This window comes from Carassius gibelio, chromosome A18 (genome assembly GCF_023724105.1).
Source record: "Carassius gibelio isolate Cgi1373 ecotype wild population from Czech Republic chromosome A18, carGib1.2-hapl.c, whole genome shotgun sequence".
Lineage (NCBI taxonomy): Eukaryota > Metazoa > Chordata > Actinopteri > Cypriniformes > Cyprinidae > Carassius > Carassius gibelio.
The window spans coordinates 12,995,492-13,011,125 of record NC_068388.1 but is presented as its reverse complement, the minus strand read 5'-3'; the positions used below and the strand labels follow the sequence as shown (position 1 = coordinate 13,011,125).

Below are 15,634 nucleotides of genomic sequence, written 5' to 3'. Positions count from 1 at the left end.
TTCCAATCATAAAAGGGCTCTGATTACATGCTGTCAAGAAACCACTCTCACAAACATACCGTGCATCATTCAAACAAGAGATGAAACACATGCTCACAAATAATAATAACGGAGAGGTGAACTTAAGTGGAACACTTAAGACACGTAAGTAACAAATCATTCAATTTATAAGTAATACAGAATAATTAGTGTTTGATAAGATTTCAGAATTGAAGAATAAGATTTCAAATTGAGAGCAGATAGAAACAGAAAATAAAATGCATTTTACGGGAATGTGGAGAAACTAAACAAAAAGTGTCTCTGTAATGTTGTAAAGGGTAAAGCCAGTCTAATGCCTTGAAATATTGCATCTCAATAATCAATCATCTATTTTTTTTCAATGCTGACAGTAAGGCAATTCAAAAACAAAAAAAGGGATTCCAAAGAAAAGAGCACAACAACAAACAAACAAGTCACCCAGGTAGCCAGCGAAATCGGGTGAATTGTGGCTGAGTCTCGGCTCCCTCGGCTGTTTTCTGGCAGCGGATCACTAAAAGTGAGCCAGGTCTTGCTCAATAATGGTTGCCAGATTTGGTTAGGCTTTGGATGTGCGGATCTGGCCCGATTTGCACTGAGACACGGCACATTTAGCCACAGTCGGCACGATTACGGACTATAAGTGCTGGTCTGACTTTGGCTGAGATATGGACATGTTTACCCAGACCAGTTTAGGTTGAGGGCTGGGAGTGGGTCTCTGTTTACAATGTGGTAAACAGTAAGTAGCAGGGACACTTAAACTTAAATATAATGGTCTGGTTTCAAAGACAGGGTTTAGACTAAGCCAGGATAAGGCCATATCTCAATTAAGACTTTTAAGTTAATAAAAAGTTAATTTTTATTAACATGCCTTAGAAAAAAAAAATAGTGGTTGCATCTTGAGACAAAACAAAGACTCTGCTGTTTTAAGATTAGTCAGTGCAAGTTTGTTTCAGTTAAAACAGCTCAGACTTACACTTTGGTCTGGGACTAAATTTAAGCCTTGTCTGTGAAACTGGGGGAATATCTTTTACCTGGCTTGTTATGTTATTTTTTTAACACCTATTTATATTTTTCCCTTTTATCCAACATTGTCTTTTTTCTTTAACCACATTTTGCAATTAATGATGTAAGTAATATAACGTAATATGCCTTAAGTGGTTAAGGAAACTTTAAAATTTAATGTTTCAAGACATGCACACTAGCTTTGACATTTAATGACAAAACCTGACTGGCTTTTTGTGCTGCTTATTGCAAGAAAGCCAGAAGAACTTAATACACTTGTGAATAAACATTTGATAATCTAACATAGAACACAATATTTTAATAAACCGTTCTACACATATAGGCCTATTATCAAAGTAGTGTTTATTTACGGTCTTCAGGATTACTAGAACTTCCAGGAGGTGTGAGTTGGAGCTGGTTGGAGCTAAACCCTGCAGAGCTGCGGCCATCCAGGAATTGAGTTTGACACCACTAGTCTGTATTTGGCGACTGATCTCTTTTTTTTTCTCCAATCAGTAAAAAGAAAAGCAAGTACTGGCAGTGCATCAGATGGAGAGATTGAAAAGTTCATCAAAGATGGCTGCTACTCACTTTGGACAGAGATGGGGGAAGAAAAGAGTGGGCCCAAATGCAAACAAATTCAAGGGGAAGGAGCGCATGTGGATGTTATGGGGTAGTAAGTGGGGATGCCATGAAAAGAAATAGTGTAAGGGCCAAACCCTTAATCTTTGTAAAGGTTACATATTTAGACTTAACAAGGACACTGTAAAATATGTTTTTTATTTTTATTTTAGTTGGAAGTAGATGCAATGTTAAGGATTTTAAGATAACAATGTTATTTTGTGGAAAAACTAATTATTCAAAGCTCTAATATGTAATTATTAGAAGGGCACTGTATAAAGCACAGAGAGAAAAAAAAAAAGAAGAAATAAATGTTGAATATTATAAAAAAAATTAAACACAGACACAAAAAAGTTGACTCACTTAATAGAAATTACATACATTTATTAATATAACATTTATCTGAAATAGATATATTATTTCATATATTTTTAGTAAACTCATAAAGCCTACCAATAATCAATCATCTTTCCAGCTTTGGATTGTTAGTTTCCTTGAATAAGACGTCAGCCCGTCATTAACCTGAGGAAGAAAGAAAATCATATTTTCAGTCTGTACCTGCTGCAGTGTGCAGATGTTGAGGGCGCATCTACACTGAGCACAGCGGTAGTGGGAGGGCCAGACTCTCATCATTACGGGAAACATTCATTTATCAGCCAAACGCTCTCGCGGTATGTTGAATATCCACAGGTCGACACAGCTGACGCTCTGTGCTTGTTTGCATGACGGGTTTTGGGAAGGGAGAGTGAAATAAGTCGCAGTCAGCCGGCATTCACAGCACACAGCAATGAGCACTAGGACAGGTGAGTGTAACACCCCACTACATCTATACTGCAAACGAACGACGCTACAGACTAGACGCTCTTTCCCTCCGGGTCTGCTTGTCACACAGGGAAGTTGTTATGCACAAGTAACGTTAAGGTTTTAAGTCAAAAAGTTCAAACCCCTATTAAATTAGACAAATTTTGTAAATTCTTTCCTCCAAACTACATTTTTCATATCACACACACACAAATATATATTAGTTTTGTAGCTGTAAAACAGACTCCTTATTGTTTAAGATCTTATATACATATTGGAGAATTGCTTAAATATTATAATGCATTAAGGTATTTTCCTGTATTGAGGTGGTTATGTGTCCTTTTGAAGAATAATATTCTAAGATAAGATTTTAAAGTCTTCTGACTAAGAAATTGGAAATGGCATTTAAATCATGAATAGGAATATTTAAATAAATCTTATATTTAAAACCGTTATGAAAGAGACAAATTTTCCTGCAAAGTGTTGTAAAAATTTAAGGACAAACATTCTCTATTCTTTTGTATTCATTAATAATTGCACTGTCCGTGGAACGGAACTGACTCGCATTGCACAGCTGGTTATATATTCTCTATGTAATTGTGAATGTGACAAATACAAATCTTGAATCTTAAATCTTCTTTTACTAATTTATTCTTATACACTTTCTGTGCCAACTGTTACAAACTCTGGATTGCTTAACTTCTCTCAACATATATTTGTTTGGATTCTCAGTGCCACTTTTGTTGTTATGTTATGCCATTATTCATACTTCTGTTTTTTTTTTTTTTTTTTTTTTTCAACACAGGTGGTAAAATTCTGAAATGACTGACTACCTTAAAAGTGCAGCACTATTGCGGTCTAGGCCCTTGCACACTAAAGAGTAGCGCCGACAGTCATGAGAACTGGTATGTATATTATACCTACCCTTATGCGTAACTATTGCTTTTCCCCTTTAGAAGTGTGTGTGTGTGTGTGTGTGTATATATATATATATATATATATACACACACACACATATATATAATTACAAAATTATATATTGTCTTTTTTTGGGCAGAAGTTTTTATTCTGCAGCAGCCGATGTCTGTGTGTGTACCACCAAACCATGAGGTGACCTTAAGAGTTCAAGCAATAGGCACTGGTGCATTAAAGTATCAGTGGTTTGATAAACATCAGACAGAGGTTTGTGGACTGTAATGTTTATCTTTGCTTTATTTAAAAAAAGTTGATCTTAATACTGTGAAGAATAAATACCCAAATCTATCAAATAACATAGTGCTCAATCTTTTCAGGTGGCAGGTGGGACAGACCCCGAGCTCACCGTCTCTCTCCAGAGATCTGGAAAATATATTTGTAGAGTGAGCGACCTGCATTATAACTATCAGTTCACAGAATGGGTAAAAGTGAGAATCCTAGATGAACCAGGTACTTTCCATTATCTCATATTTTTTATTAGCATCTGCATTTATCATCTGGCCTAAAGGGCCCCGATATACTTCAAGCCAAATCGAAGAATGAACTTATGTGATGTCATTTCGAACTAAACCCGGAAGTTCGAAAATGGCTTGCCAAAGCAAACTTTCTGGAAAAGATCATTCCGGCTGCAAAACACGTTTGACCTACCATTGGTCCATTACAATTACATCAGGTGTGCCCTGAGACTCCGCCTTCTCTTTTGTGAAACTCTTCTGGGCGGCATTGGGATGCTTGCTAACAGTATGCCGCACTTTGCGTATTTCGAACTTCATTTTACCCCTGAACAAAGAATGAAAAGTAACTTTGTTTTAAGTATATCAGGGCCTTAAAAAGTCCATGAACCCATTGTATACAGCTATATGGAGACATTTACTTATCAGTGATTTATTTTGCAAGGTTTGGCTCAATGTGCCAGTTTTAAGACTTGAATATCTATTACATAACGTGATTTACTGTGTTAAGGTGTTTCTCACACATGGAGAGGGGAACCCCATATTGTCATTTACCCAATAAGCCAAAGAGTAAAACCAGGGGAGACTTTCACTCTTAAATGCAAAGCTTTAGGCAAGCCTGCGCCTGCCTACCAGTGGTACAGAAATGGTCTCATCCTTCCTAAACAGACCACAGAAACACTTAGGGTAAGTCCACTGTCCACTCTTTGTCTCAGGCTGTTTTATCATATTGATACATTTTAATGGAGACAAGGGTAGCTGCAAGTCAGAGAGAAACTAACTCCAAACCCTAACCAATTAGAATGAACTTTCTGCATGCCCTAATCTTTCACCATGCCCACTGCTTCTGTATTTAGCCCTACTTGTTTTTATGTTCAGGTCATTGTTTGTAATGACTCAGTTGTAAGCTGTCTAAAATAAGCTTGTTCTACATTTGGTCTTCTTTGTTTAGATAGAAAATGCCAGCGCAGACACTGTGGGCTCATACCTCTGTGCTGTGTCAAATATTTTGGAGGAGAGATGGTCTGAAGCAGCTGAGATTGAGATAGGTAAGAGCTGCCTGTTTATTTCAAGCTTTTCAAGCCTGTCATTGGCCTACAGTGCACAGCTTCCATTCTGAAGGTTTTTCTTTTTCTTTTTTCGAAGACTAGTAGCCATTCATGCAGAATATGTTGCTTTTGTATTTTTATTGGAATTCCTGTTCTTTATTAGCATCTTATAATAAAAATTATTTTTTAAATTAATGTTATTTATTTATTTTTTTTAATCATTTTTTTGTTGTTGAAAATTGTTAATCTTTTTAAATGTTTATTTTACTTTTATTTTTTTGTATAGTTACGATTTAGTAATAGTTGACCTAGAAATGAAAATTTGCTAAAAAAATTACCCCCACACAATCCAAGATGTAGATGAAAGTTTAACATTACATCACTTGTTCACCAAGGGATCCTGCACTAAATTATTGCATTCAATTTGACCATCCTTTGTTTGCCATCATAATTCGATCTGGCGTGCACATTAATACTGTCAGACCGTAGCAGCTTGCTGTGTGATGAAAAGCAATTTATTGAAAACATTAATAAAGGAAACCATCCACTCTTTAGCCCTGGTCATTAATTCTTTGTGCTCAGTGTAGTTCCAGTCTAGTTTCAAATTACTGGTACTTTCCATAATTTGTAGGAGTTAAGAACAATCAGGAACTGATTTTTATCTTGAGTCTAAACAGGTCCTTGGATACATGAGAGAACAACTAAAGTTAGACTGAAACCAGCTCAATGTGAACTTCCCTTTGTACCTTTCACATCGTGGGACACAAATAATGTTAACACTCTGAGAGTTTTTTTTCCATAGTGAAACTAGTGAAAGAACACGCTATAGGCTTTGTGAAGGCATCCAGCAGCATGATGATATTTCTCATACTCTTTCATATTTCACCAAAACATTTTTTTCCTCTGGTTTCCCCACAGCACCTCCAGATCCAAAACCAGAGCCCACGCTTATGGGTAGGTCACAGACAAAAAAAGATTTTTTTCAGCTCATGCCAGGTTATAAATAGACCTTTGTTTCACAATACTCCCACTTTCAATATTTCCCCTAGAAAACAAACAGTGTCATTCATATAAGATCGATATGACTAAGATAAGTCACGGTTGTGAGAAGAGTTGAAATATACTTCAGTTTTCAAATAATGAATTGGAGGCCTGCCACAGTTATGGAAATGATTTAATATAAGTTTAAAAGTCACTGAAATGGAAGAAATCCTAGAATGTCAAATCCTCCATTGAACATATATAGATATATGTACAAAATATATTTTTTTTACTTGTAAAAAAAATATACTTTTTTTAACTTTGGTTTGAAATGACTTGTAACACCCAGTAATTATATTAAAACAATTATTTAAAAGTAAAAATTATGCATAACAATAACACTTGATTTGTTTCTTTACAAAGTCTGTTTGCAAATTTCCCATGCAATCACTATGGCGTGCATATTTAAAAAATGCAATCAAATAAAATGTAACAAAATGAACGAATTTAACAAAGCAAAACAAATTATTTCCTTTAGCAACCGACAAAGTGGCATTACTGATTGGGAACCTGAACTACAGCAACCATCCTGGTCTGATGGCCCCCACCATGGATGTTCATGAGCTGGCCAATCTCCTGCAACAGCTGGGCTTCAGAGTGGTCTCCCTGCTTGATCTCACCCTTCAGGAAATGCATGCTGCCATTGACAAGTTCTTGCAGCTGTTGGACCGTGGAGTGTATGGTGAGTCACATGCTGTGGGTTTTCTGGAGGAGCCGGTAGGAAATGCCTGGTTTGTTTCACACGACTTCTTTAACTAAAATGATTTCTCTCACAGGATGTCGATTTTGCAATCATGGCAATAGCTTGCTTGAGGTGAAAGTTTTAGGGTCCTGGCAGTAAAAAAAAAAACAGTCAGGAAATGACATGCAGAGATCAATAGATCAGATTGCAATGTGCAATAACATGTTTATTTTAAATTATCCAGATTTCTCAGTTTTAATTTGTGGTAGTCCGTGCAAGCCATTGTGTTTCCATGTGATGGATGTTTTTTGAAATTCTCCTGAAAAATAAATCAATTGAAATGTTCATTAAACATCACTTGAGTGTCTTGGTTATGAGTCAGAGGAAGTTCCAAAAAAGTCTTTTTTTCCCGGTTTGATAGTATCCGTACTAGTCAAATAAACATACAAAACCACAGCACTTTCAGCCAAAGGGCTTTTTCAGAATAACATTGAGATGCTGCAGTCTGTTGATTGGCTGATAAGAGATGCGTGGGCAGTAGTGTGGCTTGCTGCTTTCATCTCCAGAAATCTATGTTTCAAACCAACAAATTTATACTAGTTGCTTAGTTAACCCACAGTGCACTTTCCTTTTTTTTTTTTTACTTGTATTGTAAACTGTCTCACAATAAAGATCATTTTTGCACACAGTGTATTCAACAGAAAGTGGAAAATGAAAAGCGTTTAGTCATTATTTAGCACTGTAAGAATGCTGTCAGTGTGGGTTACATTTCACTGAGGTCGTAGCTATTCACAGCTTCATCCAAATGTGAAAAATTGTAAATAAGGTTGTGTAGCTTTCATGTGTTTTAAGATTCTGCCATTATTTGTTCACCCTAATGTTTTGGCAAACTTGAATGGCTTCCCTTTTCTTCCTTCTGTGGAGCACAAATTGTTATTTTTTTTGGCCAATTCAAGCTGTCAAGCTACAGAAAGTACACGATAGCACTGTAAAAGTACCTTCAATTGGCTCGTGCTATATTCCAAACCTTCTATACTAAAGATATATGATTGATTTGTGTTGAAGTTTATGTAGAGTCCAATGCGACAGGATCCGCTGGTTCACTGGCATGAGTTGAATCTGCGCAACTTTGATGCTGTTAATGGTTTGCATGTTCTTAAAAACTTCTTCTTTTGTGTTCCTCTGAAACAAAGAATGTCATACAGGTTTGGAACACCATGGGGGTTGATGACAGAATTGTACTTTTTTAGTGCACTATGCCTTGAGATGAAAGATTTGACCGCACTGGTTTTCTGTGTTGCCCAGGATTTGAATCTCACTTCCTGTGACTTTTTTTGAACCTATTGTAAAAGAAGTATTTGTTGTTCTTTCTATAATTAATTTACATATATGTTTCTATAATTTATATATAAAATGGGCAATGTTGTATATAAAAGGTACTCAACCAAAACAGAAACGTATTACGCAATATTGTAAGCCATGAAAAACACACTTTTTCTTTTTCCGCAATTTCAGCTGTTTTTTACTATGCTGGCCATGGCTATGAGCTCTCGGGCAGAAATTACCTGGTGGCCATTGACGCTCCACGACCCTACCGTACAGAAAACTGTGTGTGTGTACAGAAACTGATGCACAGTATGCAGAACAGAAAAGCCCAGCTCAACGTCATTCTCCTGGACACCTGTAGGAAATGGTAGGCCGGCAGAAACATGGTGATCTATTGTTTAGAATTCTGTTTAGAATTCCAGCTTCTTCGAATTGTTTTGGAAATGATACAAGATATGCACTGTTGAATGTTTTTGCTATTTTATGTCCCGCCAGGTACAAACAAAAAGGTCCTCTCTCTGATATTAAGCCTTCGGCTCCTCTGGGCAACACTGTGTATGGATATGCCACGTAAGTACTGGGTTACAGTTCTTTTAAGCTTCCAACAAAACTTCTTAAACAACAGTGATTGTGTACTTTTTTTTATTATCTTGATGTTTTATCCCACAGGAGTGAAGATGCAGAGGCTTTTGAGGTCCAGAATGGTGGCAAGAGCACTGGGATCTTCACCAAATACCTGAACAAACATGTCTTAAAGCCAGAGAGGGTGACCCGTGTCCTGGAGCAGGTCTCTGTGGGTGAGTGCTTCTGCCAATACTCTTCTGTTCCAAAACTTCACCTCATTGCCTCACTAGCTGCTGCCTACATAGGCAGCTTCCTTCACATTTCGTGAAATACTGTACAGTCATTTCAAACGGAATCCACCCGATCGTGAATTTCACATGAAGGTGAAAGATTTCCCCGTGCAGATTTTGGAACACCTTCGAGCTGGTCTCAGGGATTCGCTGTGTTTACTAATAGAAAGGTGTCGGTTTGAAAATGACTTTTTCTTGTGAGCCGTTTTTTGTACACTGGTACACTTTTGACAATAGACAATGGTCTTTTTGCTCACAAAATTCCACAGCAACTCTCGTTTTAAGAGGTCTTACATTTGAGGACAAAAAAATAGTAGGAACTTATTATTTCAAATTGAATATGGAGTAATATCTATGAATATTATTAACCTGTAAAAAGTGTTCTAGTTTCATTTACTATACATACTCAAGCATGCATGTTTTTAGTGTCCACTGTCTCACTGTATGAGGACATGAATTGTTTACTTCTTGAGCATTTTACTATTTCATTTGATAAAACTATTTGGTAAAATGTGCTTTTTTTATAAAGTAATAAAAACAATTCAATAATGCAGTTTATTAAAACATAATTTTTTTAAGAATTCCACATTTAAATAAAAAAAAACTGTAAACCTCTGTTGTCTAGCACTTTAATTGCAAATTGTTAAATTTAATTTGATTACATTTTAAAAGATTCATTAAAGTATTCAAGTTTTATGCATTAATTTGATTACCCCCCCATATTTGATAATAAACCGCTATTAGCTAATAAAACTATTAATTATATAAACTTGTATAAAGAATTTAATGTTCGGTTTTCACGAGTTGATTAGACATCATTTTTCAATATATTAAAATGTAATTAAAACAGAATCCAGAAAAGTTTAAATGTAAAAAATAAAATGGATTTCATAGGGCCCTAAAACAGGAATCACAATATGTCCTAATGTGATTATTGAATTAAATATATGTGAGAGATGCATGTGCAAAGGTCTCCAACTGTCATACTGAAAGCTAGGAGTTGATATCAAACCCTAACCAGGACATCTGAGCAATTTCATAAACGTGCTGCCTTGCATGCTCTGTAATAAGAACATATTATCATATTACATAATACTTCATACATGTAGTGAGATGTAGTGAACAAGGTCACGGTGTCTTTCAAAGCTGTTGATCATTAACGGGTTTATACTTGGAGCACTTGTGAGAGCCTGTGTGCCAGACATTGGTTTCCTTCTTTGATCCTTACCCTCCATGGCATGATGTGAACGTGGATTTATGTGTTAATGGTTGAGATAATCCCCCCTCTCCCTGTGGAGGGCTTATTTTGTTTTCCATTGGTCTCTTTGGCAAGGGCACTTGGCTTTTGATATTGAAGCTACCAAAGCATGTGACCTCATTCTCTGGCTGCTGTGCTCAGGTGGGGAAATTTGAGAGTGCTTAACCTACAGACGGCTGCGGGGTGTCCTACTTACCCTCCTGTCTTGTGTGCTTGTTTCTCAGTCTGCACCCTGTCCCACTGCCATTATCAGTGTGTTTGCCCACAAGCACTTACTCCTTCCTGTTTTTGATCATAAATCAATGCTTGGGGTGAAGCACAACTCACAACTAAGCACTATTCTTTAAAACATTTTGATGGGGGTTTACTTTATATTTCAATCTAGTCATTTGCTTTTCAGTACAAGTTGTATAATTTATTACTAGATATACACTGAACAAAATTACAAACGCAACACTTTTTGTTTTTGCCCCCATTTTTCATGAGCTATGCTCAAAGATCGAAGACTTTTTCTATGTACACAAAAGGCCTATTTTCATTTCTCAAATATTGTTCACAAATCTGTCTAAATCTGCGTTAGTGAGCACTTCTCCTTTGCTGAGATAATCCATCCACAGCATTATACATGTATTTATGCTTGCTTTTGAACAATTTTGTTTAAATTGGCAACAAATATATGGGTACTTCAGAAGAACCATGTATTTACACTTTATCACACAATGCAATACAATTTGTTTTAACGGTGTTCTATTGCGCTAGTACAGAAAACGACCCAGCTTGCATCGCTTTCACAACAACAATGATATCACAATTGTAAAATCCTGTAAATTTTTACAAATTTTCTACACTAAATACACAGCACACCTCAAGTCTGTTTTTCTTATTTGAGAGCAGAACTTAATATGTGTGAATTGCTATTTTACTTCATTTTGCAATTAGGGAAAGAACCGTATAGCATGTTCCTCAAAGGTTTTTAACTTCCCAAATTATCTGGACAATTTGCCGAGTCATGTTTCACTGTCTGAAAATCACAATGACCCTGATCACGTTTCGACAGAACAGTGATAGTATAGTGTGTAGAGATTATATTTACAGTTTTTTTTGTAATTGTAAAAGTATTGTGTGATTTGTAACGAAAGCTTTCTTTCTATAGATCTGGGTAAGGACCCACTGGTGCGTGGCAGGCAGGTAGTAGAGGTCCGACACACTCTGACAGAGCCACGGGCTTTGACCGATCCTGTGCGAACATCTGGACACACCATGGAGCTCCGCCGGCGGGATGCTTGTTGGAAACAGGCTAATGGTAATGACATGTTCCTGAACCAGCTTTATATTATGTCATCAGAGGTTCTTTTCTTAAATGCATCCTGTGTAAACAAACAAAGGAGTTACTGTACACCTTATGTCTTTGTATTTTTTCCAACTAAATTCCACTTACATTATCGGTCTAAATATGGAATAATTAAGATTTTTCTTTTTTTTTTTTTTTTTTGTGAAAGAAGTATCTTATGCTCTTCAAGGCTGCAATTAATTAAATACAGTATGAACAGTAAAAAGATTAGGAAGAGCTGTTGTTTATTTTAATATATTTTCCAATGTATTTTTTGCTCCGTTATTAATAATGATTCTTATTCATATTAAAAACAATTTTTGCTGCTTAATATTTTTTGAGAAACGGTGATAGTTCACAATAAGAATATTTATTGAAAACAAAAATTGTAGTGTTATTCATGTCTTTTCTGTCACTTTTGATCAGTTTATTTTTTCCTTGTGGAATATTGTAATTATTTTTATTATTTCGAGATTATTGTTAATCCTACCTCAAACATTTGAGTTGTAGTGTATTACAGTTTCCACAAACATTCGAAGCAGCACATCTGCAAGTTTTGAAAGTATTATTGTTGTGATATATTATATTATATTATTATATTACATTATAAATCATAATTATTCAAAACCTTTGAATGTTAGTGGATATGAATAAAGTACAGTAAGTACATTATGCTACACAACCAGTTTCTACCCTCTTTGAGTTTGTACATCATTATTTAAATGACCTCTTTCAATGTCCTAAACATGAAAAATGATCAGTTTTGTCATTATACATTATTCTTACATAGTACATTGAACTCTTTTATTTGTAAAGATCAAGGAAATCTTCCTTTTTTTTCTTTCTGATTAATGATGTGACCCCTGTAAGATACTAGATTCACCATCAGTAATGAGGATGCAGATTTGAATACAGTGAAAAAGAAATCGGTGTCAGTGCTCTAACATCCGTAACCATCTCACGGTTTGTGACTTCCGTTTTGGTTTGATTGTGGGTTAGGTCATGATACATGACTCATGGTTAGAGCACGGATGAAGGATCAGTCATAAACCGTTTGTCTGCTTTAAAAAGGAAATATATTTCCTCCCCAAAAGAGCCAAATTGCCAAAACTGATTACCTTATGCACTTTAAACTGTTTTAAGTTAAACATCTTAACAGCTGTCATTTAAACATGAGAACAGCCCCATTTTGTTGATTTGAGCAGAATATGCATTTTGGCATGTTTTAAACATGCGTGCATGTACCAGTATTGCTATATTGACTATATGGTTGGCAAGAGTTCATAATATTTTGAAAGAAATATCTTATGCTAACCTAGGCTGCATTTGTTTGATCAAAAATACAGTAAAAAAACTTAAAGTAAATTCATGTTTTTAAATAGCTGTGTTATCTAAGTGTGGTTTTTTTATGTGTTTTTCTCAGTTCTTCCTTGCCGGAGGTCTCTGGACTTTCTGTACTGTGGCGTTAAGGTGGAACTGAGTTTCTCTGCTCTGTTCTCCAATGTCCTGGTTGTGTTTGCTACGGTGAAAAACTCAAGCGCTTTGGATCATGACTGCATTCTGAAACTTGAGAGTGAACCAGTAAGTCACAGCTTTTCATGTCCTCTTTCGCTGACATAACCACATACACACCTACACCTAACCAAGGGGAATATAAGAGTCGGGACGGAAAACGAAAGAGGGTTGATTATGATTTCATAGTGTTCTGTACTTGAATTTGCTTCTTAGATTTTTCCAAACTCATGAATGTGTTATGGAGGAAGTTCATGCAGTGGCAGTGAACATTAAAGCAAATAATAAAACGAAACCATTTTGACTCCCTTCCTGAGTCTGTTCTGACAAAAGGGCTTATATTTTGTATCAAGCATTGCCCACCAACTCTCGAGTTGTGAAAGATGTTGGTGGCATATTTTGATCATAATTCATAAAAATATTGCAGTATTTAGTAATTTTTTCATATTAATTTTAGCTTATGTTTTTAGTAATTGTATGTGTTTTTGTTACTATTTTTATTTATCTTTTAGTTTTAGTACTTTTGGTACTAAAATGTAAAGTGTAGTAATTTTATGGACCCATAATGTTTGGACCCATAATGGGTCTGTGTATTCATATTAAAATGAGCAAACCTGAATGCCCTCAAAACTCAAATATATTTGTTTTGAGGAAATTTGAGGAACTTTTTCCTCTGGTTTATTATGTATTTAGCCAGACTTTTATTTTCACAATAGATTGAACATTAAATATTTATCATAAAATATGAAGTTTAGGAAGTTCAGCATAAAGAAACAAAACTGTGGATCTACTGACCTCCATGGGTGAAAGTATGTAATACGTACTTGTGTTAATAAACAGTTTGACATGCACTTTACCTTTATGGTATCTGCTTGTTCGATTACAATTTAAGGGGTCATGTGTTGTTGTTTTTGTCCTGCAGAAAATGCAGGATATTTTCTCATGTTCTGGTCGATCAGAAGAAATGGACAGTCTGCTTGGGAACAGTGCTGAAACTCCTGACTGCACCCTCAGATTATGTTGCCTTCAAAGACTTCAGGTACATTTCAAGAGTTTCAGTCTTTGAAATGAAAAATAGTGGTATAGAACTTAAATGCATTTTAAAACACTGAGAACTGAAACAAAAATGATTGAATTTAAAACAGCATGGTTTTGGACAGCATGTAATATGCAATAAGTAAAATGCAACTTACTAAAACGTGTAAAGGTATATAACTTGTAAAATAAAAAATATAAAATAAATAAAAGAACAAAACTATGCAAGTTAATGCATATGTATATTAAATACGAGTTGGAACAAGGATAAACAATATTTTTGTGTTAACATTATATTCGTAAATTTTAAGTCTTATTGCAGGAATATCATTGTTGCTGTTCAGAACCACTTATATAGTATAATGCATTATATCTGGAAGTCAAAAATACTGTTTAGAGACATTAAAACATTTAAATGTATTCAAACTTCCTAGGGATCTCTGGTGATCAAAGTGACAGTGCACTACACCCACACACAAACTAAAGAACATCTCACTGAGAGCAAAGAGCTGGACATAGGCAGGCCTCTCATTGCCTCCTGCAAGATGAATCCGATGAGGCCAGTGGACAGGAGACAAGAGAGTCGTGTCCATACTGTGGACCACATGTCCAACATAAGATATCCTCATCATCAGAACCATCCTCGACCCGGTCGGCCCTACACGCGCAAGGCTGAGAACCGATTACAGAGTTCAGCCAAATCCAGCTCCACGAGCAGCAATGAACCAGAGGAGAATGATGAAAATGACTAATGAATTCACTGTGATCTTGCTAACCTCTACACACACACACACTGTGAGGCATTGTTTTGATGCAACAAAAGATTTTTCATACATTGTTTCATTTTTGCTTACTAATTACCAGTTGCGATACAGTAAATGTGTTTGTGTGTGTGTGTGTGTGAGTGAGAGAGAGAGAGAGAGAGAGAGAGAGAGAGAGAGAGAGAGAGAGAGAGCAAGGAAAGGAAGACGTTCTCATGCAAATGTAGAAATATTTATACAAATTATTTGTAAATCAAATTAAGTATAATATTCATACATAACCAATAAAGTACTACTTCTGGAGTTTTGCTTTGTGATAAAATTTCATATTCAAATGCAGTCTTGGAGTTTTTAATATAAATTTTCATACATTTGTAGAACTTGCATAAATATTGAAAGATTAATATTAAAACATACATTTCTAGATTTTTAAATGAAAATATGGAAAATCGGGAGGGATTGTGAATTATCACATAATTTTTTACAATTTTGACAATATTTACAGTTTTTTTATTTTTATTTAAGTCCTATCACATTTACAGATAATTAAAAATGATTACATGAAACTTAAATTCATAAAATTATAGATTAAATTTATTGAAAAAAGATCTTGTTTATTAAGAAAGATTACCAGAAGCGCACAAGTAACATAAAAACATTCATATGATATAGTCACATTATATTTTATATTCATTTACTTTACATTAGTGCATTTTCAATGTTTTTTTTCATTCATGTGAAAATATAATTAATTTAGATTAATTTACTAAAACGTCTGAAATGTTAGCCGAAAAAGGAAAGAACATTTCATTAAAGAAAGAACTCCTGAACATCCCATTATATAAATTTCTAAATCATTTTAAAGTAATTTTAATAAATATTTTAACACATTAGTAGCACAAATCTTTAATTTTCAT

General features: G+C 35.1%; 1 protein-coding gene across 2 annotated transcripts; it reads left to right on the top strand.

Annotated features, from left to right (window-relative positions):
* The first annotated feature begins 22 nt into the window (after nucleotides 1-22).
* LOC127934671 (mucosa-associated lymphoid tissue lymphoma translocation protein 1) lies at nucleotides 23-15,020 on the top strand. Of its 2 annotated transcripts, none has more exons than XM_052532206.1 (16): nucleotides 23-144; nucleotides 1,537-2,444; nucleotides 3,248-3,347; nucleotides 3,503-3,624; nucleotides 3,735-3,867; nucleotides 4,381-4,556; nucleotides 4,822-4,918; nucleotides 5,837-5,872; nucleotides 6,438-6,641; nucleotides 8,157-8,334; nucleotides 8,463-8,537; nucleotides 8,637-8,764; nucleotides 11,233-11,382; nucleotides 12,833-12,990; nucleotides 13,844-13,960; nucleotides 14,391-15,020. In XM_052532206.1, exons 3-16 carry the CDS (start codon nucleotides 3,338-3,340, stop codon nucleotides 14,706-14,708), a joined length of 1,902 nt encoding a protein of 633 aa, XP_052388166.1. In that variant the 5' UTR covers nucleotides 23-144; nucleotides 1,537-2,444; nucleotides 3,248-3,337; the 3' UTR covers nucleotides 14,709-15,020. The 2 variants fall into 2 exon arrangements, with proteins under 2 accessions (XP_052388166.1, XP_052388165.1); XM_052532205.1 differs by having other exon boundaries at nucleotides 3,500-3,624.
* The last annotated feature ends 614 nt before the right edge of the window (nucleotides 15,021-15,634 follow it).

Excerpts from the sequence above, each read along its gene's own strand:
- LOC127934671 (XM_052532205.1), top strand. Across the intron at positions 3,625-3,734 it reads TTGATAAACATCAGACAGAG|GTGGCAGGTGGGACAGACCC; the intron begins GTTTGTGGACTG and ends CAATCTTTTCAG. Across the intron at positions 4,557-4,821 it reads AGACCACAGAAACACTTAGG|ATAGAAAATGCCAGCGCAGA; the intron begins GTAAGTCCACTG and ends TTCTTTGTTTAG.